This window comes from Microchirus variegatus (genome assembly GCF_963457635.1).
Source record: "Microchirus variegatus genome assembly, chromosome: 13".
In the NCBI taxonomy this organism is placed as follows: domain Eukaryota; kingdom Metazoa; phylum Chordata; class Actinopteri; order Pleuronectiformes; family Soleidae; genus Microchirus; species Microchirus variegatus.
In genome coordinates this window covers 8,864,366-8,891,523 of record NC_139814.1, presented here as the reverse complement: position 1 = coordinate 8,891,523, position 27,158 = coordinate 8,864,366, and the positions used below count along the sequence as shown (strand labels likewise).

The following is a 27,158-nucleotide window of genomic DNA, read 5'->3' as shown; positions in this document are numbered from 1 at the left end:
CTCCTCATTATCAAAACATTGTTTTAACATTGTTTAAAAATAGCTTCTTCACGACTCCCCGCCGCAGTCCCTTTTATGACTTTGACCCAGAGTCAGACCCAGAGTCAGAAGACACTGTCGCTCGTGAAACACCTCCACAACGGACGTTATTCTCCTTCTGCGGTTCAATGTACGCAACCGGATGTGCCCGGACTAGTGCCCGGAGCAGGACGATCGCCTGTTCAGGAGAACCGGACCAGGTTTTTTCAGAGATCTCGCTGAGTCCGAGATTACAATAAAACACAGCGTTCTCAGCAGTGGCTGAACTGTTTGTTTAGAGCCTTCAGGGCTTCTTAAACAAGGTAATGACGCAGATACACACTAAAAAACAGCGTTAATTGGAACTTCCGGTCTATGTCTGCTTTAATGTCCTGGTGGAAGGCAAGTCCAGCTCATAGTTCAGGCAGTTTGTTTTTGATGGATTAAACATTTGCAGAGGACACAAAGAAGTAGAGGAGAAAGTTGTGTGCTCCTGCTCCTCAGCCAGCTTCTTTTCCTCTGGTGACATTTTATCACTAGTGCAGATACATTAAGGGCAGTCCAAGCAAGTTTTAGAGACAGACTTTATCCTGGGTGTCCAAAGCGGTTTGTCTGCCATAAATGACCAAAGATTCACTCACTTCACTTCACAGTGATGATGACATCTCCCAGGGCAGCACATTCTCCCATCCCTTTGGGACATTTCAAAGCCACATGGCTTTTCAGCTGCTCTTTGTTGAACTGCTTCAAGCCCAAAATAAGAGGGACAACTATAAAAAATAACTATTTCTAAGTGAAATATTCAAGTTCCTGCATTTGCAAATGCAATGCTACAGGTCTTTGTAGTCCTGACCATGAACATGTTGACTACTTACACTGGGTTGATATTATTATCCAAGTGTCCAAGCTTATTTCCACCTGTGCTTCCTCTGCTCCACAAGCTCATTCGTGGTAGTTATTTTGCACGTCGTCGTGGTTGCGTTTTAGTTCTAGGTGGTCATTTAACATCTGTCGAGGTAATTATGTGCTTTTGTTTTTGTCTTTTCCCTCTGCGCTCTCTTGGTTGTTTTGTATGTTTCTTCATCTACTTTTGGTGCCTTGAGTGTCTTTCCAACAAGAGATGTTCCATGGCATAGCAATAGAGGTGTCATCTGCCACATTTAAAGTCTTGCTTCTCAGTTCTGGCACATTATTATCTTGAGTCATAATTTGTTAGTAAGTTTTGTTATCATCTGTGTTCATGAATGAACCTGCATTGGATTATTTTTCCACATAAGGCAAGCTGAAATATAGACTTTTTAAAAATGCATGAATTTTTTTAACAAGTAAAGTTGATGGTTAAAATCAGACTTTTCAACATCGTTATGACTCATGCTAAAACCATGTTCTCACATTTTGTCATTCTACTCCAGACCTCAGATCTCACTCATCCACTTGTTTTCTACTGCTTTATCCTCAACATGGGGGTCATGGGCGAAGGTGGGCTACACCCTGGATACGCAGGCCAAACATACAGAGATCAACGACCATTCACTCTCATATTCACACCTACATTTAATTCAGAGTTTCCAATTAATCTGTTCAATTAATCTAATCTAATTATTTTAGACTGTGACATGCAAACTCCCATTAGGCCCTACCTCAGATCTCACAAGGGCATTGTAGTGGTGTCAAAATGTCTGGTCAATTTTGATTACTCAAAGTCATGCGCTTCTCATGCTTTTTTGGCCAATAATGAAATGATTGAAGATGATCAAGTTACAGCATCAGTATATGTTGAGAATGATAATATTTGGATTTGACTTTTGGAAATTGGTCCGATTTCCTGATGAAATGATTGAGATAAAAAAGATTTGAATGAAGGGCAATGTTTTACAGCTGAAGTCAGGACGTGTCCTGTGAGTATTTGTTCACAGAGTCTTGAGAAGATGGAACTGAGAAGCAAATTCTGGGATAAATTAGAAGCCTGGATAAATCTCAGCTGATGCTGTTTTAATAGAATATATAACAGTCATGTTCTTTGTGTAACTTACAGCAAACACAATCCAATTAGATCTTTTTTTTTTAAAGGAACAAAGCTATGAAAGGTGCGGACAAAAGAAGTAAACAAGATAAAGGCGTGGTATAGCCCTTTAAACATAAGCCAAACACAGATGAAAAAGCCCTCGAGAGAGTCTTTGAAACTGAGAACGCTGTTTCCCTTCAGCTCCCAACAGTTAATATTGTTTAGTTGTTCTTTCTCAATGCCAAAGTGCCACGGGGGGTTTCATACAAGAATGAGTGGGAGGGAGAGGCCGGGCTTTCACTTGTTAGTGAGTAATGATGAAATAAGAGAAGAGGCGATAGCATTGGAGCAGTGATTTATAGGCAATCGAACATAACTCTGTGACTTTTTGCCTTTATTCAGCCACATCTGTACTTCCAGGTGTGAGGTTTAAAACAGATGACGCTGTATAATGACTCAAATAAGGAGGATCGTCACAGCTGTTTCTATGATAAACACATTGTTAAGGCTGAGATTAATCACAGGAGTTCTACTTCTCATGTCTCTTACTGCCGAGCAAACAGTTAAAGGGACACTGTGTAGTATTTATGGGTTTATATGACCCAAAATTCACTTTTTATACATATTATGTGCTCCTGCATTGTCTAGTCGCTGTATAATATTCTTTGTTTCATTTTCGTAGTGTTTCAAAAAGTCATGTAAAATAACATGGTTCGCGGGCCGCTACTGCATTGCCACGACGCCATGTTTCTGCGGGAGCCTGTATAGACAAACGTGAGAGAACAAATCAAGCGTCGCTTTACTTGTAGCGGAAGTCCCTCCTCCTCTCTCTCCGCTTCGTCTGCTACGGCCGCAGTAGCTCGCCCTCTCCCTCACGAACCTCATCTGCTGACACGGAGAAAGACGACATTTGACCAGCTGCGGATACCGTAGCGCTCAGAGAAGGGAGGGGGTGAGCAGAGGAGTAGTTCTTTGTTGTAAATTTCAGCCTCTCCTCTAGATGGCACTATAAACTACTTACTTCACCTTTAAATGTTGTGATGGGATGCATTAGATGCAAAGATTTCCAGATGAATTAATAAAACTCAAGAGCAAAACATCCATCCATCATCTACCGCTTTATCCTCCACCAGAGGGTTGCTGTGCCTATCTCAGCTGACATTGGGCGATAGGCGGGGTTCACCCTGGACAGTTCGGCCGGTCCATCACAGGTACACATATAGAATATACAAACAACCATTCACTCTCACTCTCACACCTACGGTCAATTTAGAGTGACCAATTCACCTAATTCCCATATTGCATGTTTTTGGACTGTGGGAGGAAGCCGGAGAACCCGGAGAAAACCCACGCACACACGGGGAGAACATGCAAACTCCTTGCACAAAAGGCCCTTGTTCCGAAGTTGTTCCAAACACAGCTCGAACCCAGGAACCCAGGTCTTCTAGCTGCAAAGGCAAGAGTGCAAAAAAATATGATATTCTCAGCGGTGTAATACATCTTGTGCAGATTTAGGATCTTTGTAAAATGTCTTGAGGGCTCCCTGCATTTCTGTCCCTCTTGTTCCAAAAGTCCGAAACTTTCTCTCCCTTTCCCTTCCTTCCTTCCCTCACTTCTTCTTCTTCTTCTCCTCCTCATACCAGGAAAAACAACATCATGAGCGACCGATTTGACTGCAAAAACTGTAACGAGTCCCTGTACGGACGCAAATACATCCAGGTGGAGGACAACCCTCACTGCATCCCCTGCTACGACCGCCTGCACGCCAACACCTGCCAGAAATGTAAAGAAATCATCGGTCACAATGCCAAGGTATATCATCAATTTAGTTACTCTGCTGCTGTACATACACTGAAAGTATGTGTACTTTTGTGTAATGCTACTATGTGATACTTTTACTCCACAAAGCTTATTTGAAAACATGGTTACAATCAATGATTAATCTGGAAATCATTCTCTTAAATAACTGATTAGTCACGTTTTGTTAAATCAACAGTACAGTTTATTTTATTTATTTATTTAGCTTATGATAAAAAACATCTGAAATCCGAGAACAGTTATCATGAGACTGAAAATGATGGTTCAACATTTTGTTCCTAATTGATATTGATTGGTTATTGATTAACTGTCTCACCTACACAATAAATGTTTACCAAAAAAATGACATAAATTAAGTCATTCGTAATCTTTTAATTATATTTACATGATTTCAAATTGTAAAATAAATATGAAGATATGACCATTGTATCACTGTAATATGTACTTCATAGGAAAATAACATAAGAGCAGTGGTTCCCAAATGGGGGTTCATGGACACATGGGGGTCCGTGTCATACTGTCAGGGGGTCCATGAAATGTTACTATATTTATCCAATAAAATTAGCAAACTATACACGTTACGCATAGACCTTTTTTCTAGGTGTCAGAGTATGGAATAATACATGAATGTTAATGTATAGATTACTCTCTAATTTAACACATTATGTCAAGGAAAGTACATGAGGGTGTTTCTCAAAATGTGTTGAATCCTCTGTAAATCAAGGCCTGAAGTACATGTAAAAGTCCTTTTCTACAAACTTTTTATTTCATTTCAACGTGATTGTACACTTATACCAACATACTTATGGGTAGTTTATTATTTCTTTCTAATGTTACATACTGGACCTTTAATAGTACTTCCTCCAGTGTCAGAGACCAGCTTGTATTCCTGGAAAACATCAGCTCATCATTACTTGTGTGTAATTGCCTTTATCTTCCCAAATGCCTCAGTTAGTGAAAAAAAAAAAACACTGATGGAAACACTCATAGACACCATGTGGCCTTCAGGGTCCTGTGAAATATGGACTCCCTGTGAGGGACTGGCAGTAAATTACGCCACTGCTTGCTTTGGCCGTTGCCTCCTCCGCACACGACGTAACAACTCGTCCTTCATGCTTCCTCAGCAACGCTCGCTTGGCTGTTTCTTTTACTGTGAAACCCCATTCCTCAAACACCAGTTTTTTACCAGGCTTTTCAACGAGGCCATTAGTCACAGAGCTGCACATAAACAGGAACACGGGCAGCTGAGAGAAACAATCACAAAAGAGGGTTATTCTTATTACAAAATACTGGAGAAAGTACTTTATGTTTGGAGGGCAGCAGCAGCAGCAGGGTGTCCCGGAAAATGAAAAAAGGCTAAACTTTGGGTTTAGCCTTCTGTGTCATAAAAACATCCAAAGCACTGTAGTGTCCTTGTGTGGGAAACTGAATCCTCCAGCTGACCTTGACCTCTGACCCCTCAAGCGGATGGGGAGCAGCAAACAGAGGAGCTGTGGAGTAACAGGAGAGCCCCAGTAGATAAGGATCTCAGCTAAGGGATGACGGCTATAAAATCATATCTATCTTTTTTACAACATCATAGATTATATTTATGCATTCAACTTATTATTTTAGATGATTAAATTGTATAATTATTTATTTTATTATTTCTCATGTGTAAATATCCCACACTGTGCTTGGAGCAGCTTTAAAACAACACTCTCCTCATAACAGGATATTTTTTTCATTTCATATTCATTCCACTTTAACACTGTAGTGTATAACTTTTAAATATAAACAAATGTATGTGTTTCTCAGGATTTAAATATTGTGTTGCCTGGTGACACTTGAATAATTTATGTCAAGACAACATACGCAACATTGTACACATTTTGTGTTTTTAGGTTTTTAGTTTTACCATTTCTGATTCTGTCTTTGCAACTGTAAAGCAAAACAGCTGCAAACAGGGGGGAGGTTGTCCCAAAACACCCAGAAAAGCACATGAAAAGTTTCAGGACATTCAACAGTTTGATGGGATACATGATTCTTGTCCCCGCCCGCCCCTGCACTCCTGCTGTATACACACAGACGCTCCCTCACTTAGGTCCGATAAGATGCAGTGCGCAAATAAATAATGTTCCACAATTTCTGTTCACAAAGAAGAAGAAGAATCACATCAACAAGAGCAAACATCACCAAAAGTTACACAACGCTTCACTTGTTTGTGTTGTTCCTACATAGTCTTTGCCTTTGACTTTTTGTATAAATAATATATCTTTAAATATGACTCATACTGTGGTCATAGATCTTTTTTTCTGCCTATTTTGCTGCAAACCATGCGCGGCTTGTGAAACAAAATGCTGAAAGCTCCATTTTCAAGAAGAGCAGCGTGAAAGACACATGTTTGTGGTAGTGTGGCTGCTCTAATGTCCATCCATCCATCCATCCATTATCTACCTCTTTATCCTCCACCAGAGGGTCAAACTACTTACTTCACCTTTAAATGATGTGATGGGATGCATTAGATGCAAAGATTTGAGATAAAACTCAAGAGCAAAACATCCATCCATCATCTACCTCTTTATTCTCCACCAGAGGGTCGCGGGGGGTGCTGTGCCTATCTCAGCTAACATTGGGCGATAGGCGGGGTACACCCTGGACAGTTCACCAGTCCATTAGGGCCACATATAGAGACAAACAACCATTCACTCTCACACCTACGGTCAATTTAGAATGACCAATTCACCTAATCCCCATATCGCATGTTTTTGAACTGTGGGAGGAAGTGGGAGAACCCGGAGAAAACACCACGCACGTACACGGGGAGAACATGCGAACTCCTTGCAGAAAGACCCTTGATCCGAAGTTGTTCCAAACGCAGCTCAAACCCAGGAACCTGGGTCTTCTTGCTGCAAAGGCAAGAGTGCTAACCACTACACCAACCGTGGGCCCCCTGCTCTAATGTGTTAACATAAAATGAAACTGTCCCCAATTCAGCATTAGTCTTGGTGTTGCTGGGCCTAACTCTGGCAGTTTAAATCTCTGACTATCATGAAGTTACACTCTTTTTAAAGAGGTGCAGCCTGGGAATGAAAGACTTTCCTGTTAGAAGTCAGTGGTCCATCAAAATGACGCAAAACACCAAAAACTTTTGTTAGGTGCTTATTTGCATATAGTAATCCTTTTCAAAATCATTCATTTCACATTTAAATTTTAAATGTATCTCATCCTAATATCTGAATTCAGGAAAAAGTAATATAGAGTTTGTCTGAACCTCACAATGAAAAATAGGGCCTTTCTGTATAGAGTTTGCATGTTCTCCACATGTGCTCATGGGTTCTCACTGGGTACTCTGGCTTACAGACTGGGGATTAGGTGAATTGGACACTCTAAATTCAACATAGGTGTGAGTTTGTCTGTATGTTTGCCCTGTGAACGGTGACCTGTCCAGGCCTTTTGCCCTCATCTCAGCAGGGATTGGCTTCAGCTTCCCATGCAACCGTCAAGTAGAGGATAAAGCAAGTTAATAGATGTTTAATCTCATGTTGTTGTTTTTTTTATCATGGATCCATTTATATCTCTGTAGTCGCTCAATATGACCCTTTTTGTCTTTCCCCTCCAGGAGCTGTTCTATGAGAACAGACATTACCACGAACACTGCTTTCGCTGTTTCCGTTGCGACCACTCTCTGGCAGACGAGCCCTTCACCATCCAGGGCGATGCGCTCGTGTGCAGCGACTGCTTCTGCAATGAGTTTTCCTCCAAGTGTGTGGCCTGCGACAAGACAGTCATGCCAGGTAGTGACAGGGAAGACGGTTCACATACGATCTTTGAATACTCACACACACACACACAGTCAGAGAGTTCATGTTAAGGAGTTTTTGGTGAAGTGGGGTGTGACAGCTCAGATGTGACAGAATGATTGTTTCCTCGCTCTGGTGAAAATTTCTCCCTAGCAGAGTTTTTTTTAGCTGCTGTGACGACACAAGTGCAGTATGGCGGTGTCGGATGACTGAAAATTACCCCAGGCCTGTGGGTGCTGTGGGATTATTATAACCCACTGCTCTGAACTGCAGTAGTCACTTTTCTCCAGTTTCTGCTCAGCCTGGAATGTCTTTAAAAAACTTCTCCCTCCTCTTCCTCCTTCACCACCATCACCACCGTCACCCCCCCCCCCCCTTTCCTTAAAAGTGCAGCCAAGTTCAAGTTCAAAACACCGTCATGCCTTTGCTCTTCATGTCAGGTCCCAGAAGTTGTAAAACAAGGCCAGTGATTAAAGGAACTGACATAACATCCAATTTCATAAGCATGACTGGTTCCCAGCTTCTATAAACCTCTGCAGTGAAGCATGTGTATGTACAGTATGTGGAAGTGGAGCAACTCAAAAAAATTGTTAACAGATTTATTTGATGTGCGATAAGCTAATGTAAACGTACTGTGCAGTGAGAGCAGGTTTAGCTGTCGTGAACGTGATCATTTTCTTACATTTTATCAGAGCAGCAGGAAAACAAGCAGACAGGAACACAAAAGTGTATTTTCAACAAACAACACAAACCTATTCCCTGTATTATATTTTCTATCCTACAACAGGTTCCAAGATGTTGGAGTACGGAGATGCCACGTGGCACGAGGACTGTTTTGTGTGTCACGGCTGCGAGAAGCCGATCGGCGCCGAAGCTTTCATCCCAGACAAGAGCAACTACTACTGTGTGCCATGCTACGAGGGCAGGGTTGCTCCTCAGTGCAGCCTCTGCAAAAAGGTGAACCAGGCCTCGTCTAACTCTCTAACCTTAACCATGTCATTACACAACACTTTCATGGCTGGGTTTATTTCACATTTCATTCTTAAGTTGATAAAGTGTCAGTTTTTCAAAGGCCAAGGTGACGACTCTGAATGCTGTGATTTGTCCAAAAACAGATAAATTCAAATTATAATCACATTTAAAGTGATAGTTTGGAATTTTGAACATAAGACCTATTTTCCAACTCAGCCGGTGTGATGGAGACGTCTGGAGACGTTTTTAAGAAATTTCATTCAGTTCTTCTAGTTGCCGAGTTCGCTGGTGCTATGGCTAGCGCAAGTCAATGGTACCTGCTAGCATGGCATTAGAAACACTCATACCGACTCCACAGTGCACCAGAGGCAAATCAATTGTAACGGCAGACTATCGATGTACATATCTGTGTTGACAGAATAATATTTGAAACAAAACTAACCTCGAATTGCATGAATTTTTGATGGACTACTTTCTCAGCAGCAGTGGAATCAGTCCGCCGCTGCCGGAAGTATGACAAGAAATAAATCCTTCAAATTGCAAGGTTGATTTGCCTCGGGTGCACTGTGGAGTCGGTATGAGTGTTTCTAATGCCATGCTAGCACATTCCATTGACTTGCGCTAGCCATAGCACCAGCGAACTCGGCAACTAGAAGAACTGAATGAAATTTCTTAAAAACGTCTCCAGACGTCTCCATCACACCGGCTGAGTTGGAAAATAGGTCTTATGTCCAAAATTCCGAACTATCCCTTTAACAGGAAAACTTTTTTTAATTGATAGTAAACCGGCTGTCAGTCAATGCATGCATCAACCAACTATGTCTTACTTAGTCAGTGAAGGCTCACATTTTATTGTCGTCCTACCATTCTTCAGTCTTTTGTTTGTGCTCGTACAGACAGTGATACAAAAGCAAGAGACGAAGAAAACACTGACCCTATATAAGCAGATGAAAACATTTTTTTTAGAAAAAAATATACACATAATATATGACGTTGACGAGTAAAAGGCACAAAGCAATGAATAAATAAGTCAAACACCAGATAAAATGACAAATATAAATTAGATTTAAGGTCCACTTTGCTTTTTGTTTAAGCTTTTAAAGCAGGGGTTCTCAAAGTTTTGATACCTGAGGGCCAATTTAGGAACCCAACATTGGACTGAGGGCCGCCAAAGGAAAAAAAACAGAAAGAAATCCCATTTGTAATTATTTAAATGACCAGATTTCACTTCTACAGTTTAGCGTTAAGTAATTTAAGCATTAATACAATAACGCTTTATAATTTACTGGGTAATTACAGTATTTTGGCCATTGTTCTTACCTTCTAATTACAGGTTAGGGCCATATATTTACTAGCTACCTACTTATTACCAGCTTATAACCCAATAATACACTAAAATTCCCCATATAAAAACCAGGTAAATACCCATTATTTTTGTTTACACTTGTTGGTCTGTATCCAGTAATGTACAATAAACATTTAACAAGCTTAGAAGCTCCTGGATTAAAACTATCAACTGTAATTCATTGCGGGCCGCCAGAAATGTTTCTGCGGGCCGCCATTGGCCCCCGGGCCACACTTTGAGAACCAATGTTTTAAAGGAATGATACTGTATACTCCATACACATGTGCAACATGGCTGTTGGTTCCTCTGATCCACAACCAAGCAAAAACAAGGACTACAGCTGCCAGATAGAACTAAAAATAGGTTTTGAACTATTTTCACTGATCTGGACAGTTTGTGTGTGCGTGTCCTCCAGGCTCTCACTAAAGGAGGAGTGACCTATAAGGACAAAGTGTGGCACAAAGAGTGTTTCTGCTGCTCGGGCTGCAAAGCGTCACTGGCCGGTCAGTCGTTCACTTCGCAGGGAGAGAGTCCGTACTGCGTCAAGTGCTTCAGCAGCCTCTATGCCAAAAAGTGTGCCGGCTGCAACACGGCCATCACAGGTGAGTTATCACAAAGCACTTACAGTAGAAAAACAAAATGGTAATAATTCTGTGTATTTATAATATTGCTGTTATTTATTGATTTGTTGGTGTTACTTGTTATTTTTATGTTGCCTTTAACTTATTTTTGTTAAATCATTTTTACTTGTAAGTATAGGCGACAGAGACCAGGGTCTCATTCCTCATGCTGAATGACAATATAAATCTCCTTCATCCTTGACATTATTACCAAGTTATTGCCATAGTATTATCTCAATAGCAAAGCTTGTTAGTGACAATCATTGTGATACCTTCACATTTGAATTTAAATGAATAAGTATTATATAGTAGATGGTATCACCATAATATTACTCCCATATTGCAATCACATGTAATTGATCAAACTCTCCTGTTTTTTTCTTTTTAAATTGTTTGCATGAATATGTCTTGACTTTTTTATGTAGAGCCAAAGACCGTTTTCCCACATTGTGGACAACAAAGTTTGACCTAAACTGACCTCAGTGCAATACTCGGGATTCATTTCCTGCTGAGGAGTTTTTGTTACTTATCCTCTCCTATTTTCTCCTTATGATTCCCGTCATGGTTAAGGTTAAAATGCCAAAACAATAAACGGTAAGAAACGGGTTTAAGCAGAGCTCTCGCTCTCAGGTAAAGTTCCTGCCAAACTGCTGATGCTATCTGGAATTCATTTAGTATTTCCTGCGCGTTTCGTGGCTGTTATTAAACTCTCCGTGGAGACATTCCTTCACTTGTCGCTCATGCGTTTCTCTGGCAGGGTTTGGCGACGGAAAGTACGTCTCGTTTGAGGAGCGACAGTGGCACCAGCCGTGCTTCAAGTGCTCACGCTGCTCCGTGTCGCTGGTGGGCTCCGGTTTCTTCCCCGACCGCGACCAAATTCTGTGTGCGGACTGCAACAACGAAGACTGACCACCTGCAACAACTGTATACACTCAGCAGAGAAACTCCTGAACCTCAGTTTTGCACTTGAACACTGCAATTCACCCAAAGCTCAGTATTTACAGCTTTCATCAGACTTCTGCACGTCGTAATGTTTGTATAAATTCTGCATTAATTGTTCTTTGTACACAGAGAGTGTACGACTCCCCCCCCTCCCGCCCTATTTTATGTTGCACACCAAAGAGCGAATGAAATATTAAAATGTAATTTTAAGCAGTTATATTTTTCATAGAGGTGATAACAACCTGTATATAATACTTTCTTTCATAACAGTTCGACAACACCAAATAATAAATGTATTCTATCAAAAAGTGCCTTTTTTTTCCTTTTGCTAGTTGCTTATTGTATGTAAACGCGTGTTTGAATCAAGTGCTTTCTTTGCAGCTTTAATTCACTGTCACTGGTGTACATGCAATAAAATGATCATAAAACAAGATGGTGCATATATTTATTTATAAATGACGTTGTCACGTTTCTCTTATGGAGAAACGATCCAGCTAGTAGTGGACCCGGAAATGCAGACAGATGACAACCGAAGATAAAACTTAAATAATATCTATTTACAAATAATCACAGAAAGTGTATTGTGCTAACAACCAGTGAGTGAGGTGAAGGGGGAAACGCCGATGCAGCTAGGCGGGGACGGGACAGTATCTATGTTCCCCGGGTCCTATGTTCCCCGCTTTGTATGTGACCGGGGTTAGGGGTTAGGGTTAGGGTAAGGGTAAGGGTTAAGGCCACATTATACTTCTCCGACTGCGTATGCGTTATCCGTCTGCGTCACCACGGAGACGCCTCGAGCATTTATACTTCTGCGTCGTGGTGACGGACACTCGCTGCAATTTCCCGCCCGATCAGTAGGGGTCGCTGCGCAAGGTTGTTGTGCTTCTGGCTACAGTGAGCAATGGCGTCCGAGAAAGAAAGAGAGAGAAAGACTGTTGTTGTTGAAAAAGTGGCCGTTTCTCACTTTTCTGTGTCACGGAACGCAGTTTTAAGATAATTTGAGGCGAGAAATTGGCCATTTAGAGTCTAAACATGTGCTGTGTGTGTTAAGATATGACGTATTTATAGTTCGGCAGCGGCGTTATCGGCGGGGATCAGCTCCGCCTCTGTCAGGACGCCCGGAGCGCACTGAGAGCCGGCACAGAGCAGCTTAGCTCGGCCTGTCCTGAGGACCAATCGCAGCTCTTGCCGTCTCCGTTGTCCCTTGACGGAGTGACGGACACTTAAAAAATATTCCGTGCACCCGGAGACGACGCAGAGGCTCTTCGACAGGTTCTGCGTCGACGCAGAGGACTCTGCGTAGCTACGCAGAGCACTTTACGCAGGAGTATAAATTGGGCTTTACAGAGAGAGAGTGAGAGAGGGAGTAGGTCAGCCACGCCTCCTGCAGAGAGAGAGGGGGAGACACAGAGCAGCAGCAGCACGAACCAAGAACAACAATAATAATAATAATAATTTGTTTAATATAAAATCACCTGATTGTATAAACTATTAGTTGATGTTGTTTTGTTACCGTAGAGTGAGCCTTTTTACATTTACTATCACTATGGAAGCCTTGAGTTTTAATGCGAACAGAAGGCTGCATCTTTCTCAAACACACGTGTGTATATTCATCTGCAAATTGCACACTTCACTAGTAAAAGTTAAAGAAGGAGTTGAAGAAGGATGTCGCATTAAAGTGTTCAATCCTTGATACAATGATTTACTTAAACCATTGCGTCATCTTAAACCTTTTTTTTAATTATTATTATTATTTATTTAATTTTTTTTTAAATCCTCACCATGTTCCCAAAGGTTTTCAGTGTGTGCAGACTGGACCCATGAAGACTTTCCCTTATTATTAACTAACATAGTCTGTGTAAATATTTACAGTTCAGAACCTCTGCACTGATCTGCTCTGATTGTGTTTATATGGAGGCTGTGCCAGGCTAATGTCCACGTCAGGCGGGGGGAACAGAGGACCAGCTGACAGGGACACACTGATCTTAAAGGTCAGACGTTTAAAGTTACAGTAGTACTGACGTCATATATAAATAAAACAGCTTGCAACTTGTTCAAATACCCTCAAAATATTAGTATTTAGTCGAAAATGTTATATAAATTCTTAATATTTGAAAATAATCATGATTAATCCACTTCCCCAAACTTGTAAATGCATTTGGGGTTAAGATAATTCGGTTAACTGGAATAATATTATTTGAAGAAAGGAGAAAAAGTCAGATTAGATAGATTTAAAGGTACAGACAGTCTTGACAGGTGCTAATGTAAAATAATTACGAGCACTCTTCTCACTCCAGGCCTGTGGTACTAACTGAGAAATGTAACCGTCGAGCAGTGATGTACGGCGCTGCAACTTCCTGCTTTTGATCATCATTTATGAGCCGGCGTTAGTGTTGACTCACTGCAGCAAGTCCGTTCTTTAGCATGCCGCCGTTAAACATCTTATCACGAGATCGACCAGATGAAAAATAAAAGTTCCATGTGGTGCTGTTATTTGTTTGAGCCGTTCCCATGACTCTTCCTGAAATATGCTTGACCTTGTTTGTGGGGATGTAAGAGAGCCGTGTTGTTTGGTCCCAGGAGGAAGAAGAAGAAGAAGAAGAAGAAGAGGAGGAGGAGGAGATAGGATGAGGTTGAAGAACCACAGTGAATATTCAAGATGTCATCCTGCACGACCTCGGGGGGAGATTCTGCTGGGGAAATAATCAGACGACATTATTCTGACAGACCACAGAGGAGAGAAAAACACGACACCTCACACACAATCCTAGAGGTTCATATTTCCTTGTGTCTACAATCCTTAGACAACTCTGTGCAGTTGAGGATTCACGTTTGAGCTTTTGCCAGCTGGTCTCAGTCTTTGCCTCCTTGGGATTTGTCCTGTTGTAACTTTTGAATGATGAGGACAATTTTAAGAGGGTCAGTTCACTCAAATTACCAAAACACACTTGTGCCTTAGCCTGCCGGAGTAGCTGCCAGCATGCCAATAATTCTGTTTTATTAAAACCATCTGTTTCTCTGAAATAGAACTTCAGTTCATCTGATTCTCACAGCATCAAAGCCACTTGGATTGAAGACGTAGGGTCATAATTTAGTTTATTTACAGAAAACACTGACAACATTTTTTAAATAGAACATGTCAGGAAAAAATACATTTGTGTCACATGATGAGTTTGGCTGAAACAGCTGAGACAACGTGGATGAAGATGGCCTTACATTTAGAGATATTGCCAGAGGCGATTCTAGAGTCTTTAGGTGCCCGAAGCAAAAATTCCCAGGGGGCCCTTCCAACCAGTGTTCATCACCGTTATGTTACAAATAATCTGACACCAATGAAAAATCTATGAATTCAAAATAAATATTTTTTTTTCAAAATGAATGAAATAACATGGAAAAACCTTGTCATTAAAAAGTATGTGAACATATAAATGTAAAGAACAATAAAATACTGTAAATAGCTTTTAAAAAACTATATAAACTTTGTAAAAAATAAAAATACATTCCACTGTTAAAAAAACCACATAATAAAACAATATAATTATATAGAACAATAAAATACTGTAAATAACTGAAAAAAAACATATATAAACTGAGTAAAAAAGATATGCATTACACATATGTAATGCAAATAATATGATAGATGCAAATAATCCTCTTCATTTTCCAACTTGCAGAATGATAACTTCACAGAGGTTACATGAGGTGGGGCCCCTTTAGGGAGGTTTCCTACTGAGATGTCATTGCAAATCGCCCATTGTTGTTTAAGGGGGATGGGGAGGCGACTGGTCACTGCACATTTCAGTAAAGGTGTCGGGGGCCCCTATTGGCTCGGGGCCCCAAGCAGTTGCCTGCCTTGCCTGTTCACAAGCTGCGCCTCTGGGTATTGCAATAGAGTAGACAAAGCAGGTGATTGCTTCTTTCTGATGAACCAGTGTATTCCTGTTGGGTTGGATTTCCAGCATGCAGGAAATAAGATTATGGTCTAGCGGGCATATCATGAAGGTGCCAGTTGGTCTCTCTGGTTAGTGTCTCAATATCACAGCTGATAATGTACTGATTAGGGTTGCTTTGCTGTGAAAGTCTGAAAGGTTTATTGAATTCTATGTTTGGCGCTATACGTAATGACTGAAATGACAGCATGGTCAGAAAGCCCCTAATGAGGATATGCCACTAGCTTGCTGCCAAAAACTTCATAATTTCATATGAACCATGAATTATGTTTCATGGAGTTTATTATAAAACTAAAAAAAAATTAGGTTTGACGTAAGCCCCCAGGTCCTTATGCCTGGGCCACCAAAGTCTCTTGAAATTCCCCTGCTTGATTTGCCCAAATAAATAAACATTTGGGGTAAAAATAGCAAAATAGTGTAGCATTGGCCATTAACTAATCATTCATTCAGCTGAGCAAGTCATAGTAAACTTTAGGAATCTCATTTGGCTCAATTAAAAACTTTGCCATGGCCAGTTTTGTCCAACTAATTTCTTGATGTGACAGGAAATTTAACATTGGTGTTGTTAAGTAAAACACAAATCACACTCATGTCCTGTTACTCACTCAGCCCAAGGATAAATGTGTGGAATGCATTCTTCTGAGTTTCCAGGCAAATTACATTGCACAGCTGGGGGTTGTTGAGCATGGTGAATATGACTCATGACAGAGTCATTGGCCATGTGAACAAAATCACAGCGTCTACATTATCTATGTGTTGGATGACTGAAGCAGACGTGGGAGGAGCGGAGGAATATAATAGCACTGAGTGAAAAATGATCAGCATGTATCCAAACCTGTGCTAATGCACAATAACCTGTCATTACCTTTGCCAAAGAGGTCATGTTTTTGGCTGCATTTGTGTCTGTCTGTCTGTCTGTGAGAAGGAAATGTTCCAAATGTCATCGCAGCTGCATCAACAGCTGTAAGGAAACGTCAGTCAAAACCAGTGCTATGGCAAATGCTAACCTTATGAAAAACAATCGTTAAAAGTTGACAAAGTCATTAAAGCATTACACAAAATAAGATCAAGAGCCACTGCTAACATGGCTGAGCAGGAGTTATCACCTTTATTCTATTTTCCAAGCTAGGTGAAAAAAAAAAGAATACAAATTTAACCAACTCCAACAATCAATAAGTTTGATGGAAAGAGTAAACAAAACAAGCCCACACTGAACTAACACTTTTTGGTTCCCATAATGTTCCCTAGGTTCTCCTGTGGTTGATATGGAAACCTAAAGTTCCCCTTGAAGTTACTCTGTCACAACCTTTAAAGAACATTCTTTTGTTCATCTGTATAGTGTCTATGAATGTGTAGGTGACCAACTATCTATTTATTTTATTTTGCTTGTCTGATTGTTTTTAATATATATGCATATATTTCTTATATTCTGTATGTCGTTAATGCTTTTGCTTTAAAAATAAAGTATTAAAAAAAGAAAGAAAAGAACATTCTTTTGGTTCCCAACACTTAAGCCCAATTTATACTCCTGCGTAAAGTGCTCTGCGTAGGAACAAACTATAAATACGTCATATCTTAACACACAAACCACATGTTTAGACAATAAATGGCCAATTTCTCGCCACAAATTATCTTAAAACTGCGTTCCGGGACACAGAAAAGTGAGAAACGGCCACTGTTTCAACAACAACAGTCTTTCTCTCTCTTTCTCTCTCGGACGCCATTGCTCACTGTAGCCAGCAGCGACCCCTACAGATCGGGCGGCAAATTGCAGCGCGTGTCCGTCCACGACGGAGAAGTATGAAGGCTCGAGAAGGCTCGAGAGGTCTCCGTGGTGACGCAGTCGGATAACGCATTACGGAGAAGTATAATGTGGCCTTGTTACAACCTTCATACACCCTTGGAGAATGTTCTCCTTTGGTTCCCAGAACGTCCTCTCACGTCACTTTTCTACACCCTTTATAGAACATTAGTTTGGTGATGTTAACATGACAGAATGTTGTGCATATATACTCATTTATTATTTCAAATACATTGGTAGTCATACTTGCTGTCTTACATGAATGAACAGGCAAACTTGATAGGATTTATAAAGTTTTATTTTCATTAAACCAAATTAAAATAATATATAGAAAATATATACAAAATGAAAATATAATCAGGTTAGCATAGTTAAACATGAGCTAACACCCTTGGCTAAATGCTACCATTATCATGCTAATATGCTAAGTTATGCTAATGTTTATAGAATTATTTTGACATTTGTATTTACAAAACATAATTTATCCAAAATCAACACAAAAAAAAAAAATTATGCCATGGATCAAAAGGGTTTTAATTAAATGTTAATCAAAACAAAAAACAATAATCACAGATCACCAGAGCCAGTAGTGCTAGAGACAAAGCTGGGAGATCACCAAAGTCACAGCACCAACATAAATACTTATTCTTAGCTCCGGAGATCCAGAGAATTTTACTTACTATCCTTCGGATAACTCTTCAGCTATTTGAATAAATAACCCTCTGGAAACCATGAATGTGTCACACTGCTGCATGGGTCGGAGTAGAAAAAAAAGAAAGGATCATCATTGCATTCATACCAGATATGTGACAGTGGGGTGGACCGGTGATGGTGGTGAATGAAAAAGAGGAATGTTATTTTCAGGAATGAACTCTTTCCAGTCAGTCTGTCCCTCATTATGTGTCAGGGGATTGATCTTTTTCCACAGGATGCCATGTCTCCATCTCCCCCTGTGATGATGATAGTGGTTCAGGCCAGTTGTGACTAATGTTGTAGTCAGTGCAAAATTTAAGTACTTCAACAAATGTTCAGTAGGGGAGCTTTAAAATATGTCAGTTCAATCCAAAAAAAAAAAAAAATCCAAGTAGGGAGGAGGATACTGAAGCTGTGGCTCCAATAACCCTAAACTCGGGTTAATGCACAATTCCACCTTCATCAGCTGAAGTAAATCACCATTATAACTCATCATTGATCAGTTTATTTCACTTTAAAATCCATATTCATTAATATCACTAGGATCATTAAAATTTGAAAAGGCTCAATTTGAAATTTGAACTTTAAAGGTGCCACAATTATGTAAGAATGTGGCCAAAAACGGTTACTACGTTTTTTTAGGTTTCGTTTTCTGACGTAACTGGCAACCCGTGGTTGCTCGGCAGCTGAGACTCTACTGACTGCAATGATTGGTAGACAGCGGTAGGTGGCGCCACATGCCAAAACATGATTTCAAAACATAAACATGATTTGCAGTCTGCAAAAGATTTTTTTTAATGCAAATATTTTGTCTATACTGTTATTGTTGGTGAGTTCAGTTTGTTATATGACCATTATTCTTGAGTCTCTGAGACATATGAGGAGGATTTGAGGGCCAGTTGCTTTAGATTTATTACATAATGCACCTTTAAACATTTGCTGAAAGATCTCAAAGTGGTGGCCAAGCTATGCTAAAATGAATGAAAGCACCCTGAGACATTGAAACATTTACATGAGTGCAAGCACTTCAAGTTTTCAGTAAAATAAATAAATCCACTCCTGATGTTTCCCTTTGGTTTGGAGCATTGCCTTAAATTTACTGCGAACAAGATTACTTGCACTTTTGTATACAGGCCATTTTAAAAACCCAATAAAACATCCAGAGCTGCTTCCAAGCACGACAACAGAATCCTCCCTAAGCAACATTTACTACACATACAGTATAAAGTCTGTGGGTGGTGTAAATTATAGAGATGACTTAATAAGGTCTTATTCGCTTGTTACTTTATGGCCTTACTCCGTACTACATCAGTGACAGCCTCACACTTTCTATTCCTGACATCTCCTTAACTGTACTTTGCTCCAACACCGCTTTTGGGCCAAACTCTGAAAGAGGATTTTTAGTTTTTTAATGTGATGCTTAACCACATTATACCCAACATCAGTTGTAGATTAATGAGATTAATAACAAACCATGCTACATTGCATTTTTGTACATAAAAATTTTTTTTTATTTTTTTTTTATCGTATTCTACTCCAGTTTTTCCATATGGATTCATTAAGTTTATGTTGTTTACACAGCTATTAGCTTGACTGGATCTTCTGAATAAATATGAAAATGTGAATGTTTTGTTTTGAATGTCAGTGTGTTATAATTAACCTTGCCTAATGGCACCACCTAGTGCACCATTGTAATACTGCATGCTGAAACTTTAAAAAGTAAAAAAAAGAAAAGGAATAACTGAATAATTATGACTTTTTTGTTGAACAGATTAAAATATCTAAGTGTGTAACAGACAGAAGCCAGGCATCAGTATGCATAACTGTGGGCTGTCATCAACATGTTCTAAAACACCAGTTTATTTCAGCATCTATTTTCATTTGCAAACCAAGAACTGTCACTTAAGAATGTGCTGGGTTTCCTCTGTAATAGCTGGATAAACACTGAAAATATTATTAGGACAGAGTGGAAAATATTCCATGTGTGGGAAATTTTTTTCAGGCATCATGAGATGTGGTAGTAATTGACACTCAAGGAACTAAGATGGAAAATGTGTGGAGGTTTAAGCCAATCTTTAACCTCCAACAATCCTCTAACTGCTGTGATGAGTGAGGAAAAAGCGCAGCTTCTTATTCTGGATACATATAACCAAAACACATTCACGTTGCTGGTATTTTATTTTTTTTGTAAAAAAACAAAAACAAACAAAAAAAACGTGATAAAAGGATGTGGGATATTTGAGGATTATACAACAATGTGATGCTTAACAAAAATCTTTCATACAATGGAAAAACATCAATAAATACAGTCTTCTTTTTAACACTATACAAAATGGTGTGCTCCTGGAAATGTCCTTGTCAGGCCTCCAGTAACATTTCTACTTTAATACGTAGGTCACAATCTTCACTGTGGTGGCAGGGGGAATGTTTCAATACAATGCACACAGTACAGGCTAAAATATGACGATTTAAGAAAAAAACAACAACAAAAACAAGGCATACAAAGTTCACAATGTCCAGAAACTGTGTGTCTCTCTCTACATGCATCCTCCTCTTGTGTCCAGGTTTTCCAGTCGTTTTTTTAAGTTGAGTAATCCTGCAGGAGATGAAGAATAAGAAAACCGACTCATGTATCAGTTACAGCTACAAATAAAATAAACACAAGGCCTCAAAATATGATCTAATATTGTCAACAAAAAGAGAGCCACACAATCAAGTTGGCAGGTCATGGGTTCCAGGCAAATAATATGAGAATTTAAGTTGTGCCATTTGCCTATCATATTTATTTGAACAAAGCAAAGGTGATTATAAAGGTATTCAAACTTTATCTTTGGGAAGAAGTGACAGCCCTACTTAATATTCATGGAAGTACAGTGTTGTAAAAGTGTTAACAGAGAAGGGTTATAGTGATTAATCAATTAGTTATCAAATAGTAAATTAACTATTTGAAAATCATATTATCTGAATATGAACAAAAAAACAAAAAACATTTTAGGATGTTGTCATTATGAGGTATATTATCAGTTAATCTATAAATTATGAAAATGACCAGCAGATCAAATTTCTTCAGTATTGTAGGAGAAAAAAATTATAAATGTTATATGAAAACAGAAGCAGACTATTGTATCGTTTCCTAAGATATTTTATTGATGATTGAGAAAACAGATGTCAGAAAAATGCCTAATGATACACAACGGTTACAGCACTTATTTATCACAGTGCTTTCTTAAATACACAGATGAATTCCACTTACAGCTCGTGGTTTCTTGTTCACTTTCATGTCAAACCTATGACAAAAACAAAGTACAGATGCATTAGAGATCCCACATAACACAGTTTCTGACATGCATCATTGGTGAAAATTGGTACCCACTACTGTACCATGGAAAAGAATGCTAAATGGCCATGTGCTTGTTCTTGTTTTGTGCACAAATCTACAGCCAAAGCTCTGACAAGACCACCAAACTGCTGGAGTGACCATTGACACACTTAAGATGAATCTGGGCTAAAATAAAGGAATAAGAAAAACGCACAACGCGTTTCCATGACGACTGACCGGAAAAAGGCGCACGTGACATCATGTTTACGTGACTCCGGATTGTTAAAACGAGTCTGTAAAGTAACGCTAAACTTTAAAAACAGAGGCCCACATACGCAGTACACATGTACGCTGGTTATTTGTAGCGCTGCTCTTTCCGTTTAATAAACAGACCGCTGCAGTTCGACTGTAGGCGAGCTAACGCAGCTAAAAGGAGCTAATGTAGCTAACGGAGCTAACTGGTAAATGGTGCCTGGACTCCGGTGTCGCGGCACGTAAACATGACATCATGCGCGTCTTTCATTTCTGGTCAGTCGTCATGGAAACGTGTTGCACACAGCACTAAAAAAAATCTTATGCTGTGATATCCAGAGCACAAGATGCTGATAAGCATTCAAACCAAAGAATGTGTTGGACATGCAGTATGGCTGAATGGTGAGCAGGCTTCAACTCAAACGCTATATGAACAGAAGAAAGCAGAGCAGCTGGAAAAGTTGAGGATGGGAAATTAAGAGCAGGCAGGATGTGAAGGCCACAGGAGCAGGAAGTAAAAATCGGACTTACTCAAAGTCATAATCAAACATGGCAGAAGGGCTGAAGGGTGGAGGATTTGGGGAAAGGGGGGCAGCATTAGAGGGAAGGAAGAGAGCAGCAGCAGTTAGTTCACCAACCTCAATCTAAGTCTACAGCCTACACAATACTGCAGTTCAGACTTGAGAGAGAGAGAGAGAGAGAGAGAGAGAGAGAGAGCGAGAGAGAACCTGCTACCATTAATATAGGGTTAGAAAGAGTGAGGGTCGAGCGGACCTGAAATAGATTTTAAATGATATACTGACATTTAACCACAGTAAGGAAAACCGTTTCACTCCAACAACTAAACAAATGCCACACGAGACTGTGAGTGAGTGACCATTGCTGTTAAGCTAAGTGCAAGGCTAGAATAACCAGTGTGTCGCTGACAGAGTGAGGGCTGTTAGTAATGAAAGAAAATGGAAAATTAGAGCGACATTTATTGTGGCAAAAACAACGTAACACCAGTGAAACAGGAAGCTACGCAATGTCACTCGCTGCTACCCTAAAAGGGCTAACCCATTAGCTTAACAAACAGGGAACCCTGCATTATCTCACCAGCTCTCATGTGCTGCAGTCTAGAATATTCAAATAATAATACCACCCATATTAGAATTGCCTTTTTGCTATGCCCGGCCCAAACATGTGTACAATTCCTAGTCATAATCTTATGGAAACAAAACTAGATTTGCTTTAGTCTATAGATTTTTGAAAAGGAAATCAGAAGAAAAATATTTGGAACCACTGCCTCAAGTATCAGGCCTGATTTTATCTTGTAGACTTTTTGCAGGCATTAGTGAGGTTAGGTGTGTCACCTAACGAGATATATAAGAAAGATTCTTGCTACCTGCAGGTTTAAGTGGTTTTATTAGAGTTTTTACCAGGTGCAACAAAGGCTTCTGACCAGGAAGCTACAGCTATGACAGCAGGAGGAAAGAAAAGTGTATTTATTCAGAATCAGACTATTAGTAAAGCATTGTGACATGTGGACAGATGGGAGGCCGAGACCGAAAAACCAGCCTCATCTGGTGAGCGACAACTGCCTGATTATTACATCTAACTATAACAGTGTAATTGTGTACTTAAAATTCAGACTCTACATAAATCTATGTGTGGACAGTTTCCACAGCTGAAGAATGTGCTTTTGTTGTTAGGAAGTATTGCAGGAAGCAGGATCTTCAATTTCTAAGTAAAATGACTAAGCCATATAGTGTATAATAAGGATAGAGCTGTATCTTAATTTTTGTACCTGTGTCTGTTTTTGTTCTTCCTCTTTTTGTGGCTGGCGTGATGGCTGCCTGATGAGGAGGAGGAGGACGCTGCCTTTTGTGGCTTTAGGTCCTGCAGCGTCGAGTCCACGTCTTCCGTGTCCTCCTGGCTTGGCTCGTTTTCTTGGTTCTGGAGATCCGGAGAGGCGTCGCTTTCTGTGCCGCTGCCTGCCTCACCTGATGAGACCCGAAGAGCAGCACAAACTCAGAATGAGAAACAAAGAAAGACCACGAAAAAAAGAAACACTCCATCACTTTTGGAGTATTGATGTTACTCACGCTTTTCATTCATGTGATCGGGTATTCCACCAAGTGCACATACTGCCTATAAAGGAAAATACAGATGGATTTTTGTACATATCTTATGTAGAAACAAAATAAACGAAAAATATGAGTGAGTGAAGGACTTACTGCAACTGATGTAACGGACGACTTGCTGAATAAACGCTCTGCTTCCTTGAATTTCCTATTTCTTCTGTCAGTCTTACTATTAGAGTTCCTGTGGGAATTTGAAGTAACAAAATTAATAGAACAATTTCCATGTTGTATTCCACAAATTTCAGGAGGATTTTAAACATAAATAAATACTCCAAATGCACTTCTGTCATGTTAAATATTTTTGTGAGCCTGAACAAAATAGTGATTAGGTGTACTTAAGCTGATCCTTTAAATTTGGTCTCACCATAAACATGACACCCATGATACAAAGCAAATAACAAGGATATACAACCATTTGGTTTTCACCAGAAAGACGATGACAGGGTCATAGATATCTTGCCGTATCTACCAAACTCCCACAGCATTTTCTCAGAGTTCCTACACATTTTCCATTTCAAAATTCTATACTTTTCCAGACACTAATTTCCAGACTTATTGAAGGATTTTTCAGTCAATATTAAACATCTGAATACCAATAGTTACACGCTAATTAAGTAAATAAATAGCTTTAAAATCCAACTTTTAACATGCATGTTAAATTCTGACTATGTATGCCATTATGTTGCCATGTAATTACAAGACATTTTTACCTACGTGTTATAGCTCATGTAAGTGAATGAACTCCAAACTGCGACATGTCCAATGCACAGCATTTTATTAAGGCTAAATGCTAATTAATAATTGTGTATCTGCAACCCCTACAGACAGTAACAGTATGGATGTACAATTAACTAAAACTTGCTTCACTGGCTATTGGCGGAAACATACTTAATAAATTATAAATGAATAAAAAGAAATCATAAATAAAAAGTATTTTAAGACCTTCACATGTATAACAAAATGTGAAAGTACAGATGCATTAGAGATCCCACACATGCCAAAAATTTGAGACGACTTGATGGAAAAAAATGTTTATAAATGAGAACGGCACAGCGAACGGTAACCCAACACCATTATACAGGCAGCTTGATTAGTTTCATATCATCTGCAGGTAGGCTATGTTGTGTTAGTAAACTTGTTTTGATTTGTATAAAATAATATATTTTATTTTAGAAAGTGAGATAATAGTCTGGAAACCACAACACAAACAATTTTCCATACTTATCCAGACCTGGAAATTACTCAAATTAGATTTCATACTCTTCCATGCTATGTAGATGTATTGTATATAAAGTACTTACTTTTGGTTGGTGAGGTATCGATCCCATCCTCTGATGATGTTGCCATACATCTGAGTGTCTTCTAGGTAGCTGCCTTCAAACGCATAGATTTGTCTTTCCAGGTTCACTAGCGTCTCCTAGGGGAGATTAAGAAAATAATTTAAAAAGCTGCAATTCAAAACTTGCTTATGTTATCCTGCAATCATGTCCCCCACATATGTGTATATATGTATAAGAGTAAGATAATGTAATGGCTTTAGTTAAAGATGCAAAGGTTTTATGTTTGTCAAGAAGATCATATTTAAGGGAAAAGCTCTCATATGAAATAATGCAACCACTATTGTACAGAGTCACCGACCTAATCCCTTCATCCAACCTGTTTTTGTTGCAAAACGACTCGTTTTTTAATCGTAATATAAAAGCCACGTAAAAACAAACTTCTTTAATGATGCTTTCCAAACCACTGACGTAAGATTGAATCATAACAACGCGAGAACTCCTCTATACCGGGCGATAGTTAACATGTAGCTTGACATGCTAACTAACTGACATATTCGTTGTATTGCACTGCAGCAGAGACTTCGGTCGCAACAGCAGTCAATCACAATTAACTTTAAACACATAATAATAAAGCCTACAGCGTTAAAGTGAGTAAAGTAAACCGACAGATGTGTTACTGTTTGTATTGTTAGCTTAGCGCGTAGCATTTAGCACTTAGCATGGCCTCGGCTAGCTGCGTGTCCAGAGCGAGGCACACAATAAAGTTACAGTTAGCTGCAATTCGTGCTAAAATAATTAACAGCGATTTATTTTAAAACGAAACCGCGGCAGCGAAAACTTACAGCGAGGTCTTGTTTTCTCTTCACAAGCTCGGCGAGTTCCCGGCGGGTGTCCGGGATCTGTGGCGGGGTCGACTTTGCATGCATCGCCATGATGAATCGATGTGTCTGGAAACAAAAACACCGGCGGACTGAGCGGGTTGTAAAAGAACAACTGGCTGCATGTCTGTGGTTTGACCACCAGATGTCGCTGTAGGTCTGCTACAGGGCGGCAGTTCGAAGCTGCGTTGCCAGGTTTTACTGATAGGACGTAATTAACGTACTTAGTTCGATTTTTTTATATATATTTTTGACCGTGGTGTTTTGGATGATGCCAAAACATACGTCAGAAAATGACTTTAATATGTCATTGTATAACATTGTAATGGATTGTTGGTTTGTGCCTGTGTGTTACACACACATTTTTTTTGCTATAAAATGCCATTAGTTATTTATTAGGGCCCGGTCATGAATGCCAGAGGCCGAAACAGCTCCTGGCTCTTCAGATTATTATTATTATTCCATGGCTTTCCAGTCAGTCAGTGCGTTTATATGCTCACTAAAAAACTGATTACTGGCAATAATCGGGTGACTGGAATAAACCGTTTAGGGTGTATACATGTCTCTAAGAAATCAGATTATTGACAGAAATCTAGGTGTGTTAAACAGGTTTTTCGAAAAACCGATAATGTTTATTTTGAACACTTGAATAACCAGATAACTACAAAAACCCGATAATAATCTGTTTTTTAGTGTGCATATAAACACACTATTTTTTTTTGGGGGGTGGGGGGTTAAAATTACAGCATCAAACTTTCACAGAGTTTTGAGTCAGACGAAAATACGATATTGGCATGGTGCCCTAACCCGTACATTGTCCGGGGGCTCTATAGTGCCCCTTAAGGTGAAAACCAAGCCAAAATTAAGTTCCACCAAATTTCCCGAAACATGGTGTGAAGATGTTATTATATCCCAAGATGAACTAAAAAGTCGTTTGGAAATTTGGCCTCAACTCACAGGAAGTCAGCCATTTTGAATTTTGGTGTCCATTTTGGCGATTTGCACCCTACATAAATGAACAAACTCTACTGAGCGCGTTTATCGTATGAATATAAAAAGCGACTTCAGTTGGGGGTGCGAGGGTCCTTTCATGACTGTGAGTATGATGAGCAGTCCTAGTTTAAATTAGTAAAATATGTCAATTCACAAATAATTTCAACAAAAACAGTGATTTCTCGATATATACAAGCTCTAACCACAATGAATGATTTCCAGAACGCGCAAGTCACGCTGAATAAAACATGTTTTTCAGATTAGACTAATTTATAAGAAACTCGCCCCACATTTTTGTTTGACAGCACAGCAGAGTGCCTTACTGTCCAATCTGGCAACCCCATGTCCAAGCACACTCTGTTTTTAC

General features: G+C 39.6%; 2 protein-coding genes across 6 annotated transcripts; one reads left to right on the top strand and one right to left on the bottom strand.

The window, feature by feature from the left end:
• Window positions 1-3,679: 3,679 nt before the first annotated feature.
• Window positions 3,680-11,469, top strand: fhl3b (four and a half LIM domains 3b; the record flags this gene model as incomplete). The annotated part of the gene is made up of 5 exons (XM_083899983.1): window positions 3,680-3,835; window positions 7,443-7,617; window positions 8,411-8,580; window positions 10,356-10,542; window positions 11,318-11,469. 5 exons carry the CDS (start codon window positions 3,680-3,682, stop codon window positions 11,467-11,469), a joined length of 840 nt encoding a protein of 279 aa, XP_083756109.1.
• Window positions 11,470-12,242: 773 nt separating this feature from the next.
• Window positions 12,243-25,860, bottom strand: meaf6 (MYST/Esa1-associated factor 6). Of its 5 annotated transcripts, XM_083899874.1 has the most exons (8): window positions 25,763-25,860; window positions 24,942-25,057; window positions 23,734-23,821; window positions 23,602-23,647; window positions 23,304-23,499; window positions 22,049-22,078; window positions 21,200-21,233; window positions 20,263-20,542 (listed from the first exon to the last, which is right to left on the bottom strand). In XM_083899874.1, exons 1-8 carry the CDS (start codon window positions 25,850-25,852, stop codon window positions 20,528-20,530), a joined length of 615 nt encoding a protein of 204 aa, XP_083756000.1. In that variant the 5' UTR covers window positions 25,853-25,860; the 3' UTR covers window positions 20,263-20,527. The 5 variants fall into 5 exon arrangements, with proteins under 5 accessions (XP_083755999.1, XP_083756000.1, XP_083756002.1 ...); XM_083899876.1 differs by lacking the exon at window positions 22,049-22,078; XM_083899872.1 differs by lacking the exon at window positions 20,263-20,542 and having other exon boundaries at window positions 21,080-21,233.
• Window positions 25,861-27,158: the final 1,298 nt, after the last annotated feature.